Source organism: Gadus chalcogrammus, chromosome 22, assembly GCF_026213295.1.
Source record: "Gadus chalcogrammus isolate NIFS_2021 chromosome 22, NIFS_Gcha_1.0, whole genome shotgun sequence".
In the NCBI taxonomy this organism is placed as follows: Eukaryota; Metazoa; Chordata; class Actinopteri; order Gadiformes; family Gadidae; genus Gadus; species Gadus chalcogrammus.
In genome coordinates this window covers 3,576,266-3,591,914 of record NC_079433.1, presented here as the reverse complement: position 1 = coordinate 3,591,914, position 15,649 = coordinate 3,576,266, and the positions used below count along the sequence as shown (strand labels likewise).

Sequence of the window (15,649 nt, the reverse complement as noted above, 5' to 3'; positions counted from 1 at the left end):
CTCCGACGTCTCTCCCTCCTCCACAAAAGGTAAAGACATGCCAGGGCTCCAGACTAACTTTTTCCTTGGGTGCACTGGTGCGCCTACATTTTTTATTTGGGTGCACCAGCACGTATTTATGGTGCACCCAAGTTGTGAGGGGGGGGGGGGCGTTGGGCCGTGCCTGCCTTGCGCTGAGTTGTTGACGGGGGGGGGGGGGCGGGCAGCTGCACCGGTTGCACCGTCGATATTTACGCCACTGATTAATAATATTTTGACCATTAAATAAATGCCTTAAATAAATGCCGAATCTGTATCTCTCATAAAGAATATCGTCAATGCCAAGGGATCGGTTTTGTCCCGAAAAACCCTCTGTCTCCGGAGAGACGCCTGTACGATAAGTGCGCCGAGGTCCATGGGAACAACCACAAATGGTGACGCCATTATCGGAGGAGGGGCTAGGAAGCTGCGCACGCCGATATAAGTAGCCGATCTCCGGGTAGACTCGCTGAAAAGCTGCTCCCGACCAGGTTTGGTTGCGAGCGTAAGTCACCATGGTGATACAGCGACGCTTAAAGAGATCGACTTTCATGGTACAGCTAACCCAGGCTTTCAGCTCAACATACCTCGCTAACCCTCTAATCGAGCTTCGTAGTACAGGCCCCTGGATTGGGCTTCGCGGGTTTGTTTACCGGCGTTGCTATTGTTACCGGTCTTACGTGTTCCAACGGTTTATTAGGTATCTAATAAATCGCTGTCTAATCAATACTTCATTCACTGCCTCTTCCGTGGTCATTACAATATTATGAATAGACTGCTCTGTAAAAAAAAAAAAAAAAAAAATTATACCAGATACATTTTCAGTCGCACCGGTGCGCACAAATAAAATATTTGGTCGCACTACTCCGAATTCTAGGCGCATGTGCGCCCAAATTAGGCGCACTCTGGAGCCCTGCATGCAATGGTAGTTATCTCGGCCGGAATTTGGCAGTAATGGTGGAAAAAGTAACAGACCGGGGAACATAGGACCCGGGGATAGGACCCGGGGAACATAGGACCCGGGGAACATAGGACCCGGGGAACATAACACGCTCCCCTGTCACCATGAAGTGAGGAGATCTAAGTTGGATGGGGGAACGTGAGCAATTTGGTTCACAATATTTTTAAGCTAATATTACTAGCATGTAATCTGAACGCCACAGGCATCTATGCCTAAATAAATAAATACTTTGTTCACGAGTAGAACTTTTAGCTGCAAGTTAAAGTAGTTAGCTAGATAGCCATGAACTTGCTAGCTTGCTAGCGCTCGTAATGTCGGTTTGAAGATATGGTTCCACTATTATCTGGTGCTCCCATGGATTTAAAGCATCTCATACAAATATCAGATACAGAATACTAATAGCATTCCAACATTTGAAAACAGTGATAAAATACTATAAAAAATACTATCAAATCCCCCATGGGGGGAAAACCCAAGCAGGTTGGGGCTAGGGAGGTGGTGGGCAAAATACACTCAGTCAGTACGCTTAAGTTCGCAGAGCTTGTTTGAGATGGAAGGTCTTAAATTGACCGCCTATCACCTCAGGTGTTTTTTGTTAGCTGACAGCTTGTTTACAGCTTGTTAGCTGTCAGCTAATGGGGGGAGTGTGACTAAAGTGTCCTGCCAAAATTAGCCATGCCCATTAAATTTAAATAAAGCATAGGATATTTGTATAAAAAGATTTACAATGCCGGAATATAGCATAATTATAGTTTCAAATATCAAGCATGCAGTTAGGCAAGTCTTGGACAATCTAGGGGAAGCTGTGGAAACGCATATTTAAATCTTAAAAATTTGAAGCATGCAGGAGGGCAAGTCACGCACAAGCCTGGGGGATGTTGAGCACTCAAGGCGGGGTGGAAGATATGGAGGACGGGATGAAGGGGTGAAACCCTGACTAGAATGAACCTCTGTGACGAGCTGATGGGCAAAGGAGAGGTTGCTAACAGTTCCTTTCTTTTGGGGGGGATGTTGTATTATTCTTTTTTTAATCTGTTTAATGTATATATGTGCATATTATCATTAATCTGCACCTAGAGTCACGCGTTGCATTCCTCGCCAACCTTTTCAAATATATGGATGAGCTCTAGTGACTACAAAGGCCAGAGCATATGATTCCTACTTATTTTACCTGATAATGAGCTAAACAAATTGTCGAACAAGCAACTCAAGAATTGCAAGACAGAAAGTAGTATTTGGGTGTACTTGGACATAAAGTAGTACATACATCTATGATAGTTTATTGCAAATTGTAACTTTTATAAAAGTTTATAATTGTTTATTACATGCTTTTGAAACCAACGCTACTCATCCCATAATTAAAGTAGACCTTATGATATTAATGTTTGTTTTGATGAGTGGCTTTCGCTAAACTATGACGAAGCTAAAGTCTCATTGGGACTTGAGCGTGTAATTTTTTCAAGTGCTGCATGCAAATAATAAACTGGCTTTTCGGGATTTTGAGCAATCTATTAGGTCATGAAAAATACTTTGCTCTAAACAGCATAACTACATAGTTGATACCCTGGTACCCTTAGCTTATTAGGCCTAAATGCGTGTTTTGGGTGACCCAATGCGATTTAAAGAGCCATTAAACCCAAAACCCATTTTCTTTGTTTTAAACATTGTAATTTGTCCTCGCAAATTACATTTCATCACTTGGGATAAGATCCTAGGATTTTTCCGTTCTCCCCAAACACGATATGAACATTCCACTCCGCTGCGCACTCTGAGAGTGCGCTCGACTGACTCGCTCGAGCCAGTCGAGCGAGCCCAGTTACATTCTGAGCTAGCGCAGAGAGTTAGAGAGGCCTGCCCATGTCATCATTTCTTGTGCTCAGTTCCATATTCTAGGATCACCATCATTTTCTCTGACCTCTCAACGCTCTCTTTGTGCGCTCAATATCCTCATCTGTGCTCTTGACATTTTCCCGCCCACTCACAATTAATTTGATCTGTGCTTGACATCCCCACAGCGTGTGGGAGACTCGCTCATGCATGCTGGACATTCTACTCTAAATTGACTCCATACCAGGTAGGCCTATAGGCTTTTACATTTTTTTGCATGTTACTTTTGGAGACTTTACATCCTGAATTATTGCCAACATGTCCTCATTCAATGGTAAATTCCATGTGTTACTGAAATGTTTGCCTTATTCTGTATGCCTGAGCACATGGTGTGACTCCTATAAGTCATACGTTGGGCCTGTTGAAAATCAGTGTTGTTGTGTGACCAGTTTCTAATATTATGTCCAGTTCTGTCCAGTCATTTAAAAAATATGTAAATGATGGTTTGAGGATAGCTGTTAAGAGTTACTTTTAAAATAAAAATATGATTCAAAATGATGGTCTGAAATTTGAGCTGGAATGTCTGATCTAAGAAGAATTTCTAGTAATGAGGTTAGGCCTCAACAATACAGTGTTTACTAGTTTAGATTCCCATTGGTCAAGTAAAGAACCGAATGCAAAACTTAAGAGTCAGGATTTAGTTAGTGGACGTTTTAGACCAGGATTAGACCATGTTGAAACCAGAACATCAAGTTTAAGGTGCCTTGATTATGCCTTGACTAAACAGAATAATTGATATTCGGCCAACAGGCAGTACCCGTGTGACCTTTATGAGTAATCATTGTACTACTCCCAGAGAGGAACACATTTTCTGTTGATGGTTGAAGGTAAATGCTCATTTTATCTTTCAGGTTATACTGCTGGCTCGACCAAACCATCAAATTAGGATTTTTTTTTTACTGCCTCAAAAATACCCATTCTTCCATTCGGCAGATTCTCCCTGACCTTAATATCTGGCCCTCATAGTGTGAATTTTAGATGTCCTGCCTGCCTTCCTTTTTGGGCACCAGTCTTGCAGATCATTGCCTATTGCATGAAAACTAATCTTGCCATTTTAGTCGTATATGGGCTTTGGAATGAGACGCCTGATCAAGGTAAAGTCACGGAAACTTTTGCGAGGAATAATTTGCGTTGCCTTAGTGATTGCTTTTTGGAGGGTATTTTTTATAAAGAAACCAGATAAATGGTTAAATAAACCAGATAAAGAACAGCTGGAGGCCTCTAGTGCTTCATGGGAAGGTAAGGGCGGCCTGAACTGTACGGCCGTCGTGCTTGGAGACCCAGACAGCCTGATGACGGCCCAGTGGCTGGCCCAGAACAGGGACTACAGAAGGAAAGTCAAGCTCACAGATGAATACTACATAAATGCCACTCAGGACTGCAGGTGAGACTGTGCACTCTGTTTTTTCCCAACATTATTTTTATCGCATGGCTCTTGTGAGTTGTTTAATAATTTGGTGGATTGTTTTCCAACCTATGTCCACAATCATTTTTTTCAATTGTGCTTGCACTCAAGATCCGCAAATGCATTCATTTTAAATTAAATTAAGATATCTACAATTACATCCACACAGATTGCAACATGTGAACTCGTCTATATGCATTTGTCAATCTCATCGAGTTTTGTCCAATGTGAACCACAGCTGTTTCGTAAAATAAAAAAGGTCTGAAAATCTGGATGAGTACATAGCATGGACCTGTAGATGGCGACAAGCATGTAAAAGAAATTGAGTTAAAACTCACCGAAGACTATTCACATTACGGGTAGGCCTACAACAAACCACAAATATTGTTTACTTGTCCTTTGTAAGAGGATATCCATATGAATATGCCCCGATGCACACATATATTTGGTTTGCTTGTGTTTTTTAAATTGCTATCCACACTCATGACACCTGATGTCGTCGAGTTTTGTCCAGTGTGAACTGCAGCCGAGCTGGCCGCGAAATCTGAGTAAGGTCTCGCTGCAGCCTAGCCTGGCAAGCCAGACCCATATCGGAAAGATATTCGGTCTGGTCTCGCACGGTGTCTTTCAAGTTCCCTCTGCACGCAATAGGATAGTGCTACAACCAATCAAAGCAACGAAGAAGAAGACGTAGTCAGAGCGACGGAAACTTCCATGGGGAAGTGTTGCGAATGGTGGATTGAGAGAATGGAGACCAACGATGAAACTTTTACCGTATCCGGTCGGCAAAACTCCAAATACATCTTTCTTTTCCAGGAAAGACTTCAGTGCAGTTCTTTGTTCATTTCTCAAAGAAATTGATAACTTCAAGTCTTGAAGAGTCGAGGCCAAAGCCGAGTCCAAAGACAGCTTTTCGCCACGAGCAGCAGCCATTATTGTTTACCTCTAACGCCCCGTGCCCACTACCTCCGTCAGTTGTCCGTTGCCCATTGACTTTGAATGGGGACGGACGCGCAATGCATTGTGGATCCGTCCGTTCAGTTGGAGCGTTCGCCACCGTCAGAAAGTTGAAAAATGTTCAACTTTTTCGGCAGCGACGGTTCCGTCATCCAATCAGATCGCGTATGCAAATTTAAGCACTGTGACGCGACTCGGGCTCTGATGATACTGGACAGCGGGAAAGCGGGTAATCTTGCATCGCAACAAGCAGGAAGAAGCGGGAAGAACCCGGCGAAGCGATTTGATTGGCTGACGGATGCCTCTGCAAAGACTACTCCCCCATCCGTCAGCCACGCCTTCCCACGTCCGTTGACTGACGGTGCAGTGGGCACGAGGCGTAACACGGAACCGTCGCAGCTCTGTCGTCATTCTGCTCGATTCCGCCCCTCACGATCTGATTGGCCTGACACACTTTCTGTTTCCAGCAGCGAAAAACGACGACAGAAGGCTAGACCTCCCTGGCTGCAAATTGAATTTGTTGCCTCTAGGGGCGTCTAGATTTCTAGGCTAGCTGCAGTCTGTAGGACATGGACATCCAACGTCCAAGTGCTGTCCCGTGATTCCACTTGCCACCCCCATTGACGTCACTGGCTAATCGCGCGGGAGGGCTTCATTCTCTTCTCGACTATTCCGCCGAGATGAGAACGATGGCAAGTCACTTGAATGAAACAACCTAATTGTGATTGCAAAAACATGCGTTTGTGAAATGTGTTTTTGATGGGCCCACTCCTAAAGTGTAATTCCGGCGCAAATTGAACCCAGGGTTTTTGTTTTGGCATGAAAACCCATCAAATAAGCCCTCTGCCTACTACCTTTTTCATTGAAAATCGAGTATTAGAGTTTGCCCGGCGCAATGTTTGGCGTCCATTAGGGTTGCCGCGGTGTGGACATTTTCACACCGAGTAATACGCTCGTGTCAACACCGGTATTACCGGTATAAACGGTATTAACTTTGAAACTATAGGTCAACCGCCATCTTCTCCGTCAATTCTCCTCTCTCACACTCGGTGACAGCGGCTGGCAGCGCGCCAATTCTCGGGGTCTTATAACGTTCTATATATAATAGTATAATATAATTGTATATATCATAGTATCACGGCCAAAAGCTCTGTGCGCCTCCGGATGGCCGTAGCTCGGGGAGCTCACGTAGAGATTGGGCTTTGCAGGGTTTGTTTACCGGTGTTGCTATGGTTACCGGTCTTGTAAGGTCAATTCTCGGCGCGACAATTCTCCTGCACAGAGCAGAACGGTGGCCTATTCTACACGTTTTAATTGTCTTAATTATAATTAGATTATTCATTTTTACTGAATTTGTTTATTATTACTGATTTTTTTTTTTAAAAGAACTGGTGTTGCCGGTGTGCAACACCGAGTAACACGGATGATACCGTATATACCGCGGCAACCCTAGCGTCCATGTTATTGGCTTGGGGCATTGTGTTTCGCTTCCAAATCGGCATTTTTTAACCACCTATTGCTAAGAAAAATAGCACCAAACTTCTGCATTAGCATGACTAGGGTCCCTACACATAAAACGAAGCGCCAACAACTGTTTGCAAACCACATCTCAGGAAGTGGTGGTGCTCCACTTTTTGTTGGAGAATCTCCATACTGAAGGGTATATTTCTTCTGAAGTAGATGAGCTGTGAATTCCAATAATAACCATGGGCGTCAGTTTGGTTTGAAATGTGCTGGGGACAGAAACGCATTCGGAAGTGCATTTTTAGAAGTGCTGGGTACAATGAGGATGCACTCTTTTTCTCTCTTTAGTGCCGGTAATGAAAGGTTCTGAAAGACGGCATAACCATGTAGCTAATTACTAAGGAATAAAATGTATGCAAAAATCTGTCTGGCACGTTTTATGAAGAAAACGTTTTCAAAAAGCAATCGGACATATGACCCACTATGTTCTACTCCATTTATCCAATGTTGACAACGTGACATGATATGGCTGAGCTAACAACATAAACAAGAGGAGCTAGGAAAGGAATTTAACTGTGTGTTTAAGTTCAGAAGGGCCAAAGGTGTGGCTACACACAGCACTACAAAAGTCGTCAAGATTGAAAAAGAAAAGAATATTTGTTGCACAGCTGAACGCTGTATCACATCATGAGCTGGCTGTTCTCAATTCACGCATTCCATCAAAACTAGCCTACATCAGGCATTCTGACCAAAACTCAAGCACTCCCCCCCACAATTATTCCAGAATTCAAGCAAAGCAAGAATGACCAAAAGTCAATTGCAAGTTAAAACAGCCGACCACTTGAGTGCAAAAAACACAAAAGACCTCGCCCCAGCACCAGCAAATCTTATCGCGTCTCACCTTTATTTATGTGGCAGTGGTCTGCAGATGCATCCCGTGGTGTAGCCTACCACATCCATTTAGTTCATCAGGTTATCGTTCTGATACTGTCCATGGTACTAGCAACCTGCTCTGGTGCTTTTTACCTATGTATTCAGGCTAAAATGACTTGATTGTCTGATGCCTCATCATCCCAGCCAAAGAGTATTGGTATTATTAGTAATGGCTACTTGCCAAATCGAAAAAATAACACAGTGTGTCTTTTTCCAATGTATTTGTTATCATTCGTAGCGTTGATCAGCAGAGAAATAATTTGCGGACTATTAGCAACCGAATACGAATGTAGTCTACAGCAATGAGAAGAGCCGTGTAATTAAGGGATAAAATATAGAATGCCGGTCATTGTCGGGAAAATAAGCCTAGACGGGGCGAACAGGACACCGACTCGCAGCGAGGGTAATTGCTTCCCACTGAAGGGGCTTAAATTCGACAGGCGACGTTCTATACATTATCCCGCTTATTACACGACTACTTGCCAAGACGAAAAAATGACTTCACATGGTGTGGCTTGTTACAATGTATTTGTTACCAGCATTCGTAGTGTTGATCAGCAGAGATATAGTCCGCAAAAAAGACGTTGACGTCGCTTAGCAACCGAAGACGCTGGGGTTGAAAAGTTACCGGACTACTTGAGGAGTGATACCACAGACGTCATTATAGGCAAAAAGTCCTTTGTTTTCCTTGAAAGCGTCCGACCTAAATGATTCTCACTGTTGGCGACAACCTGATTGAAATCAATACGACAAGAACGCATGGATCAAAAGAGCGCTTGTCGTAGACCAACTTCGGAAAACTGTAGTTCCACCGTAGAGACGCTAGAGGTGAAGAATACTCCCCGTCGTGCAATGAAGTCAGTTAGAAAAAGTGGAGTCGAATTCATGGTCGAAAGGAAGCACATTAACTTTTCAACAAAAATTAAGTAAAGGAGGCATAAAGGTTAGGGGAATTGACTATTCGTACAGCCCCCCTGAATTGGGACACAGCTTAGGAGTCTCACCCCGTCTTGTCGTCACGTGACAGCACTTGGACGTTGGATGTCCATGTCCTACAAGCCGGAGCGAGACATTATAGGAGTATCTGGCCGCGTACATAGCATCCACCTATAGAGGGCGATAAGTGCAAAAGTAGACAGCCATGTATCCCTTGCTATTTCAAAGGCACTGTCGTAGTTCAGTTTTACAAATACACAATCAAACAAGCGTTATGTCGGATAGAATATTAATGGTTCCGGAATAAATGATATGTATCTAAAAGGATTCCTATGTGCTTCTAAACGATTTTCAGCACACAAGCTGGATGAGGGGGAACAATTTGGAAATACATGAATTGCTGTAATATGGCTGAATATTCAACTTCTATGCAGTTGAAAATATGACCCTTATGGGTTATGAGAAGACATTTGGCTTTATTATGATGAAACAGCCAAAATGAAAGTGTAAACATTAGGAGAAAAGTAGGAAGTCCGCAAAGTCCAAAAGTCCCTAAAAAATATATTTTGAGGGAATCCCCAGTGAGGAAAGCAAATTGCTTGGAAGGAGCTGGAGTGATAGTCGTAATCTGTTCTGAAAGTAAGAGTGAATATAATTTTAGAAGACACAAGTTACAACTTTTTTATTTATGGATCTTGATTGTAAATTGTAGGAAGTATTGCGGACTGCAAGGTGATCGTCTTCTGTGGGTCACGCGGGTCATTGTGGGTCATTCATTTGGCCTAGGCATGATCCACAAATATGTAAAAGTCACTTTGGATTTATTATACAAAAACAGGCGGACGTGATGTATTTGTGGATTGTGTAATATCCATGTATATAACAATTTTAAGAGTGAATCACAGAAGACCCACAGAATTGTAGTACTCATTTGGCCTAGGCATGACCCTGAAATATGTAAAAGTCACTTTGGATTTATTATACAAAAACAGGCGGACGTGATGTATTTGTGGATTGTGTAATATCCATGTATATAACAATTTTAAGAGTCACAAGTATAGAATTTGCATTTGTAGATCAGTAAATATCTGTGTGGATATCATTTTACGAGGCACAACTACCAAATATTTGTGGATTGTGCCACACAAAACGTGAAATGGGTTATACATAATACAGTCCAATAAAAACGTTAGCCTCCACCATAGACATCGGTACTTAGACTTTAGACTTTATTGTCCCCAAGGGGAAATTTTTCTTCACGTCACAGTACATTACATATATGGGCCGCACGCCGACAGACAATAAACAGAAACAAATAAACATCTACACAGATCTGCATAAACATCTACACAGAGTAGGACTGGGGGTGATTTATCTTGGCCTTTTATTGAGTGCTGTTATGGCTGCAGGCACCAGGCTTTTGCCGTAGCGAGCCCTCCTGCACAACAGGGACCTATACCTGCGTGCAGAGGGCATGACAGTGAAGTGGCAGTTGAGAGGGTGTGTGTTGTCCTGCGCTATTGTGGATGCAATGCTTTTGACAGTGAGCATGTTAAAGAAGCAGGTGGAACAGTAGAGCAGAATGGGTTGGACAATACTTTGATATAACAGAAGGAGGAGATGGGGGGCAACATAGAGTCCTTTGAGTTTGCGGATGGCATAGTCTTTGGTGGTACGGCATGGGTTAGTAAAAAATATGAAGGCAACAAAAAAACATTATTTGAAAACTCTCAAAGCCCAACTCATAAACTATCTCGTATTAGTTCCTATGTTCCCCATTTCACTAATATAAATTAAGAATTGTAAAGTCTTCCCAACTTCCAGTTTTTTTGTTTAAAGAGACTACTCAAATGCCGAATCGATAAAACCCCCGATAATCTATTGAGCTTCAATAGCAGATATATTAAAATCAATGTTTCTGCTGTGATAATCCTCCTCAGTATTCTTGTTGTGTCCAAAAGTACCACGACAAGTGCGTTGCAAATCTGGGAACATCTTCACTTCCTGAATTCATAAATTGTGTCATATCGACCAAATACGTTTATACAATCCTTGACTTATTAGAAAAGTTGCACTGTTGGACGTGTTGATTTATCATTTTAATTGATAATTAATTGAGTGGCAATTAATTCAACAGAAACTTTAGGTTAACGAGAGGTTACGCCAGTCTCGCTTTCCATGAAGAAATGGACTTCCCCCTGGCATACTCTATCGTCGCCCACCATAAGGTCTCTACTCTTCTACCTGGATTCTATTTTTCCCTGTCTGGCTGAAGACAACATAACATTCACAACATGCATAGAGAAAACCTTGATATGCAGTAATCATTAAAGAATTTCTAGTCGTATTTACATCAAAACAATTCTGTTCACTAGGCCTACTCATATTGTCTGTGTGTGTTGCTGTACATAATATATGTTCAGTATTTATCTTTAGAAATGTTTACCTCTTAACTTTTCCTCTCTTCTACTCTATTTCTATAATGTACTTTCTTCCTTATATTAAGATCGTTAGACACATGGTGTAACACTTTTATAAACTGTTATGTTCATCCTGAGTCTAACCAAATCCATGACCTCGTCCCATGTGTCTCCAGGTCGAGAACTTTGAGCGGCTCTTGCGAGCCATCTACGCGCCCCAGAACGTGTACTGCGTCCATGTCGACACAAAAGCCAACGCTACCGTAGCAGCCGCCATCGCCAACATCGCTTCCTGCTTCCCCAACGTCTTCATGGTCAGTCAACCCGTGAAAGTGGTCTACGCCAGCTGGATGCGGGTGCAGGCGGACCTCAACTGCATGTCGGATCTGCTGAAAGTCAGCACGGAGTGGAAGTATTTCATCAACCTCTGTGGGCAGGACTTCCCCATGAAGACCAACCTAGAGATGGTGCGGGACCTGAAGGCTCTGGAAGGGGCAAACAGCATACAATTTGAACCCATTTCCAATAAACAGAAATGGAGATTGGCAACCACTTGGGCCCCGGTGAACGGACATTTACAGGTGAAGATATTGAAATGAATGAATGTAACTAACAATAATAATATTTATACGGTTTGTGTAGGCTATAGCACCATCCGTTTGTGACAACACAGCTCAATGGTCTGTAAAATACAGGGAATGTGTTACGCGATGACTTCAAACTTAAATAGAGAAGCCTGGATATTTTTTTCTATTCTTGTTGCACATCATGAGACGGCCTCAATGGCCTATTTAACTATCTTTTTTTTTCTCTACCCTCTACCCCTCCTGTCAGTCAACGGGGAAGGCCAGGGGACCGGCACCCTTCGGTCTTTCTGTGTTGAAGGGCAGCGCCTACATTATCGCCTGCCGGGGATACATCAACAGTGTGCTGACAGACTGTCGGTTCCATCAGCTGATGGAGTGGTGCAAAGACGCTTATAGCCCAGACGAGATCCTCTGGGCCACCACCCAACAAATGCTCGGAGTTCCGGGTTCCATGTGGGCCACTTCTCACGTGTATCAAGCAGATTCGATTGCACGGCTGGTGCTGTGGACTGGCAGGTCCAAGTGTCACGGCAATTTTGTGCGGGAGGTATGTGTGTTTAATGTCGCAGACCTGCCTTGGATCCTGAGCCATCATCACCTGTTCGCGAACAAGTTTGACGTGGAATCTGATTCAGTCGCCGTCTTCTGTCTGGAGGAGTACCTGCGGGCGAAGAGGCTGGCGGAAATTGAGAGTGATGGGAAATGATCGCCTCCCATGTCTTATGAAGTGTCCTTTTGTTTTTCCGAAAGAGGTTAGCTAATTATAGTGCCTGTATTGGTCCATATGTTATTGCAAAAATACTAAGGGATGCACCGATTCCACTTTTTGTCAAACCAAGTACAAGTATTTATATTTGGGTACTTGCTGATACCAAGTACTGATATTATTACTTAATAATACCATTGCAGTTTAAAGAACCACTGAACCCACTATTTAAGAGGGAATCCGAACACTGTGATTTGAAAAATGTGTTTTGGGCCGAGAATTCGAGGAGTTCCCACGCCAACTTTATGTTACTGTTTTGGACCGTTGTTGTGTATGAGCATTATAATAAGCAAGGTTGTAAATTAAATGTGCAACACAACATAGCGATATTTTATGTGTCCGGGAAGCCTAACTCTCGGACGCGGGTAGTAAATTAATTACCGCTCAGACGACGCTTCACCATCCACCCACTGTAGCGTTATACTATGTGTCCGGGAAGCCTAACTCTTTGATGCGGGTATTCAATTAATCACTGTTCAGACGAAGCTTCAACCTCTACATACGCCGTGGCGTTACGATCCCGGAAAGCACAACTTTTCCTCGGACGCTGCAGTCAACAGCTGCCCAGGCAGAGCCTTACTGTACGTCCACACCAGGAGCGACCAAAGCGTCAAAGACGCTCTGGTCGCTCACAAAGTTTCGCTGCGAATTTTTCTGTTCGCTTTGGTCGCTCAAGTCGCTCATGACGTACAATTCAATTATGCAGACGCATTTAAAGGAACCGTATGCGTTTAGTAGGCCCTACAGACAGCCATATCAAATAGTGAACTCTCCCATACACCTTGGCCATATTGCCGAGACGGTTTTGCTTGTTCGATAAAGTGCTTCGACAACAAGTAGGACAGTGATTCCCCCCAATATAAAAAAAATCCTAAAATGTAGGCTAATTACAACCGAGAACAAAAAACCCTGCGTGCTGTAGTAGTTAAAATATGTTTCACTGATCTGGATCTGCAAATCATGATCTGCACTCATTCGTCGCATTCAAAACAAATAGACGTTGGGACACATGGCTAATTTGCATACGTGCACAGGACTGGTTGGCTCCGCAAGGCAAATAATGGAACATATCTATCTATCTAGGCCTTTCTGTCTATCTATCTATCAACGCGTGTCTAGTTTTAATGTGATGTATTGTGTGTATTATCCAGTCAGACTTGTTCTGTGTGGTATTGTAGGCTACTGTCCTGTGTGGGACGAACCACCTAAATGGATTCCCGACGATTTGTGTCGTTTGGTATTAATAAAGACTTGACTATCTATCTATCTAGACTATTTAATTAAAAATTATTCACCTCAGGCTCCGTGAATAGTGGGGAATAGAGGGATAAAAGACAAGAGATATATCCCTTGTCATTTATCCCTCGTCTTGTCGATTAGTTTGTTTATGTGACGATTTCAAATACTTTTTTGGTTTTGTTTAAAGCATGCTACACGCGATTGGTTGGTTAGATTGGTGGCATGTAGAGCAAATTATAATGATTCCCGCTTAAATACGAACGTTCTAGATGTAGCCTATAAATACTCCCGCTTATCATCACTTGATATCCAAACCACTATGGCGTTTCGATCTCTGAACTGAAAAAGGGTGGGTTCGTACAACACCGGGTGCCCAGTTACAGCCGCGATTAATACTTCAGCCGACATTTTGTTCAGTGAGTGAATAAAGGTAGGTAGGAACCAAAGTGCCTGCCGATGTTCCCTGGGATCCACGCAAGCGAAGAGCGTCTACATTCCGATTGGCTGTCAGTGTTTGGTCGCTGAAGCGAATAATAGTCATTTGCATAAAGTTAAAAAGTTTTCAACTTCTTTTTGACGCTCTGGTCGCTCAACTTTGGCCGCTGGTAGCGTTGGTCGCTTTGGTCGCTCTGGTCGCTCTTGCCCATAGAAAGTGAATGACTTCCGGCGATTTGGTCGCTCAATTCGCTTCTGGTGTGGACGGACAGTTACACGTCCACACAAAATGCGCTAGAAAATAATAAAATTGTATGGGTTCACTGGCTCTTCATCATTATGTCGCGTCACGCTGCGTAAAGTGGTATCGAGTTGTATCGGAGAGGTTTTACGAGAACGGATAAATGACCACAGTATCGGGTCCGAAACTGGTATAGTTGCGTCCCTAATTTTATTAATGGTTATAATTTACTAGGTATTATACGTGATATGGCCTATATATGTTGTAGAGTTGACCATGCCCGTCCATTTGGAACAGAAAGCACTATCCTACTATGATCATATAGCCTACTATATTATAGTATCCTAAAGTGAGTGTACTTAAAATTTAATTTATTTTCTTAAGAACCTTTTTTCAGAATTTACATTTTTGTAATCTTACAGAGCAGCCTCATGTGACAATCCTGCCCTCGCAATATCAGCTTCTGCTTCTCCCTGCAGATCAGTCTGACCTCGAGCCCATTGCAAGCCTCTCCCAAAAACAATTGTGGCATTTTATATCACAAATCCTTAATCATGAAAGTGAATAAAATAAAATAAAATTGGTTAAGCACAGCGGAAAAGTACTTAGAAGTCAAACATATTAATTTTGAGTCACTCATGTTACTTCTGGTGCTATAATTACCCCACAGTATGCTAATATTTCTGGTCATTGATCACAGAAGTTCGCTAAGCCTCAAAGGCTGTTTCATGTTCTTATTAGATTATTTGTTTCTGTATCTGGCAACAAATGTGATTCACTAAAAGGATCTGTTTTGCAAAGATTATTCTCATCTCTTTTTGATCACTTGCTCACTTCTTGTAATTTCTTGATCCTTCATTAAACCTAACTTCATTGACTTCCCTTGTTTGTTAAGTTAAGAGTGCATTCCTCAGAGTAAAACAAGTAATATTTTATACGTGTTGAAGATCTAAAGACATCCAGACCTTCAGAATATTTTCTGCCACACATTCTGCTAGGCGAGTCGTACTTTGATATTACATATAGCCTAACATTATATTATAGAGCTCCGGGAGTCCCAAACAGCAGCAATTACCTTCGCCTCCATTTGGCGCTTCAATCTGGACTTCAGAGAGTGAAAGAACGCTGATGCTCACGCAAATAGAATCACCCGAAATTCGCATAGATTCGCGTCTTTGCATTTACTTTGTATGTATTCGCGCCGCCGCGTTTCCTCTGATCAGCCACAGGTATGCCGGAGCGAGCCACCAGAGGTAGCTGTTTACATTTACTTTTTGCTGTTATGTCTATGGTATTCCGACGGGTTTTACTGGTAATAATGAGCATAATTATGTTTATATTAAATGTGTGGGAATGGAGATCAGTTGTAGACTTGCTTTATTTAGGGGGTTTAGGGGGAT

General features: G+C 42.7%; 1 protein-coding gene across 1 annotated transcript; it reads left to right on the top strand.

Annotated features, from left to right (window-relative positions):
* The first annotated feature begins 11,145 nt into the window (after positions 1-11,145).
* On the top strand, positions 11,146-12,808 carry LOC130376184 (beta-1,3-galactosyl-O-glycosyl-glycoprotein beta-1,6-N-acetylglucosaminyltransferase 3-like). The gene is made up of 2 exons (XM_056583404.1): positions 11,146-11,562; positions 11,816-12,808. Exons 1-2 carry the CDS (start codon positions 11,146-11,148, stop codon positions 12,272-12,274), a joined length of 876 nt encoding a protein of 291 aa, XP_056439379.1. The 3' UTR covers positions 12,275-12,808.
* Positions 12,809-15,649: the final 2,841 nt, after the last annotated feature.

What these genes read in the sequence shown, in the direction of transcription:
- LOC130376184 (XM_056583404.1), top strand. Translation starts at nt 11,146, where the DNA reads ATGTGTCTCCAGGTCGAGAACTTTGAGCGGCTCTTGCGAGCCATCTAC. An exon ending in CGGTGAACGGACATTTACAG is followed by an intron (nt 11,563 to 11,815) that starts GTGAAGATATTG and finishes CCCTCCTGTCAG; the next exon opens with TCAACGGGGAAGGCCAGGGG.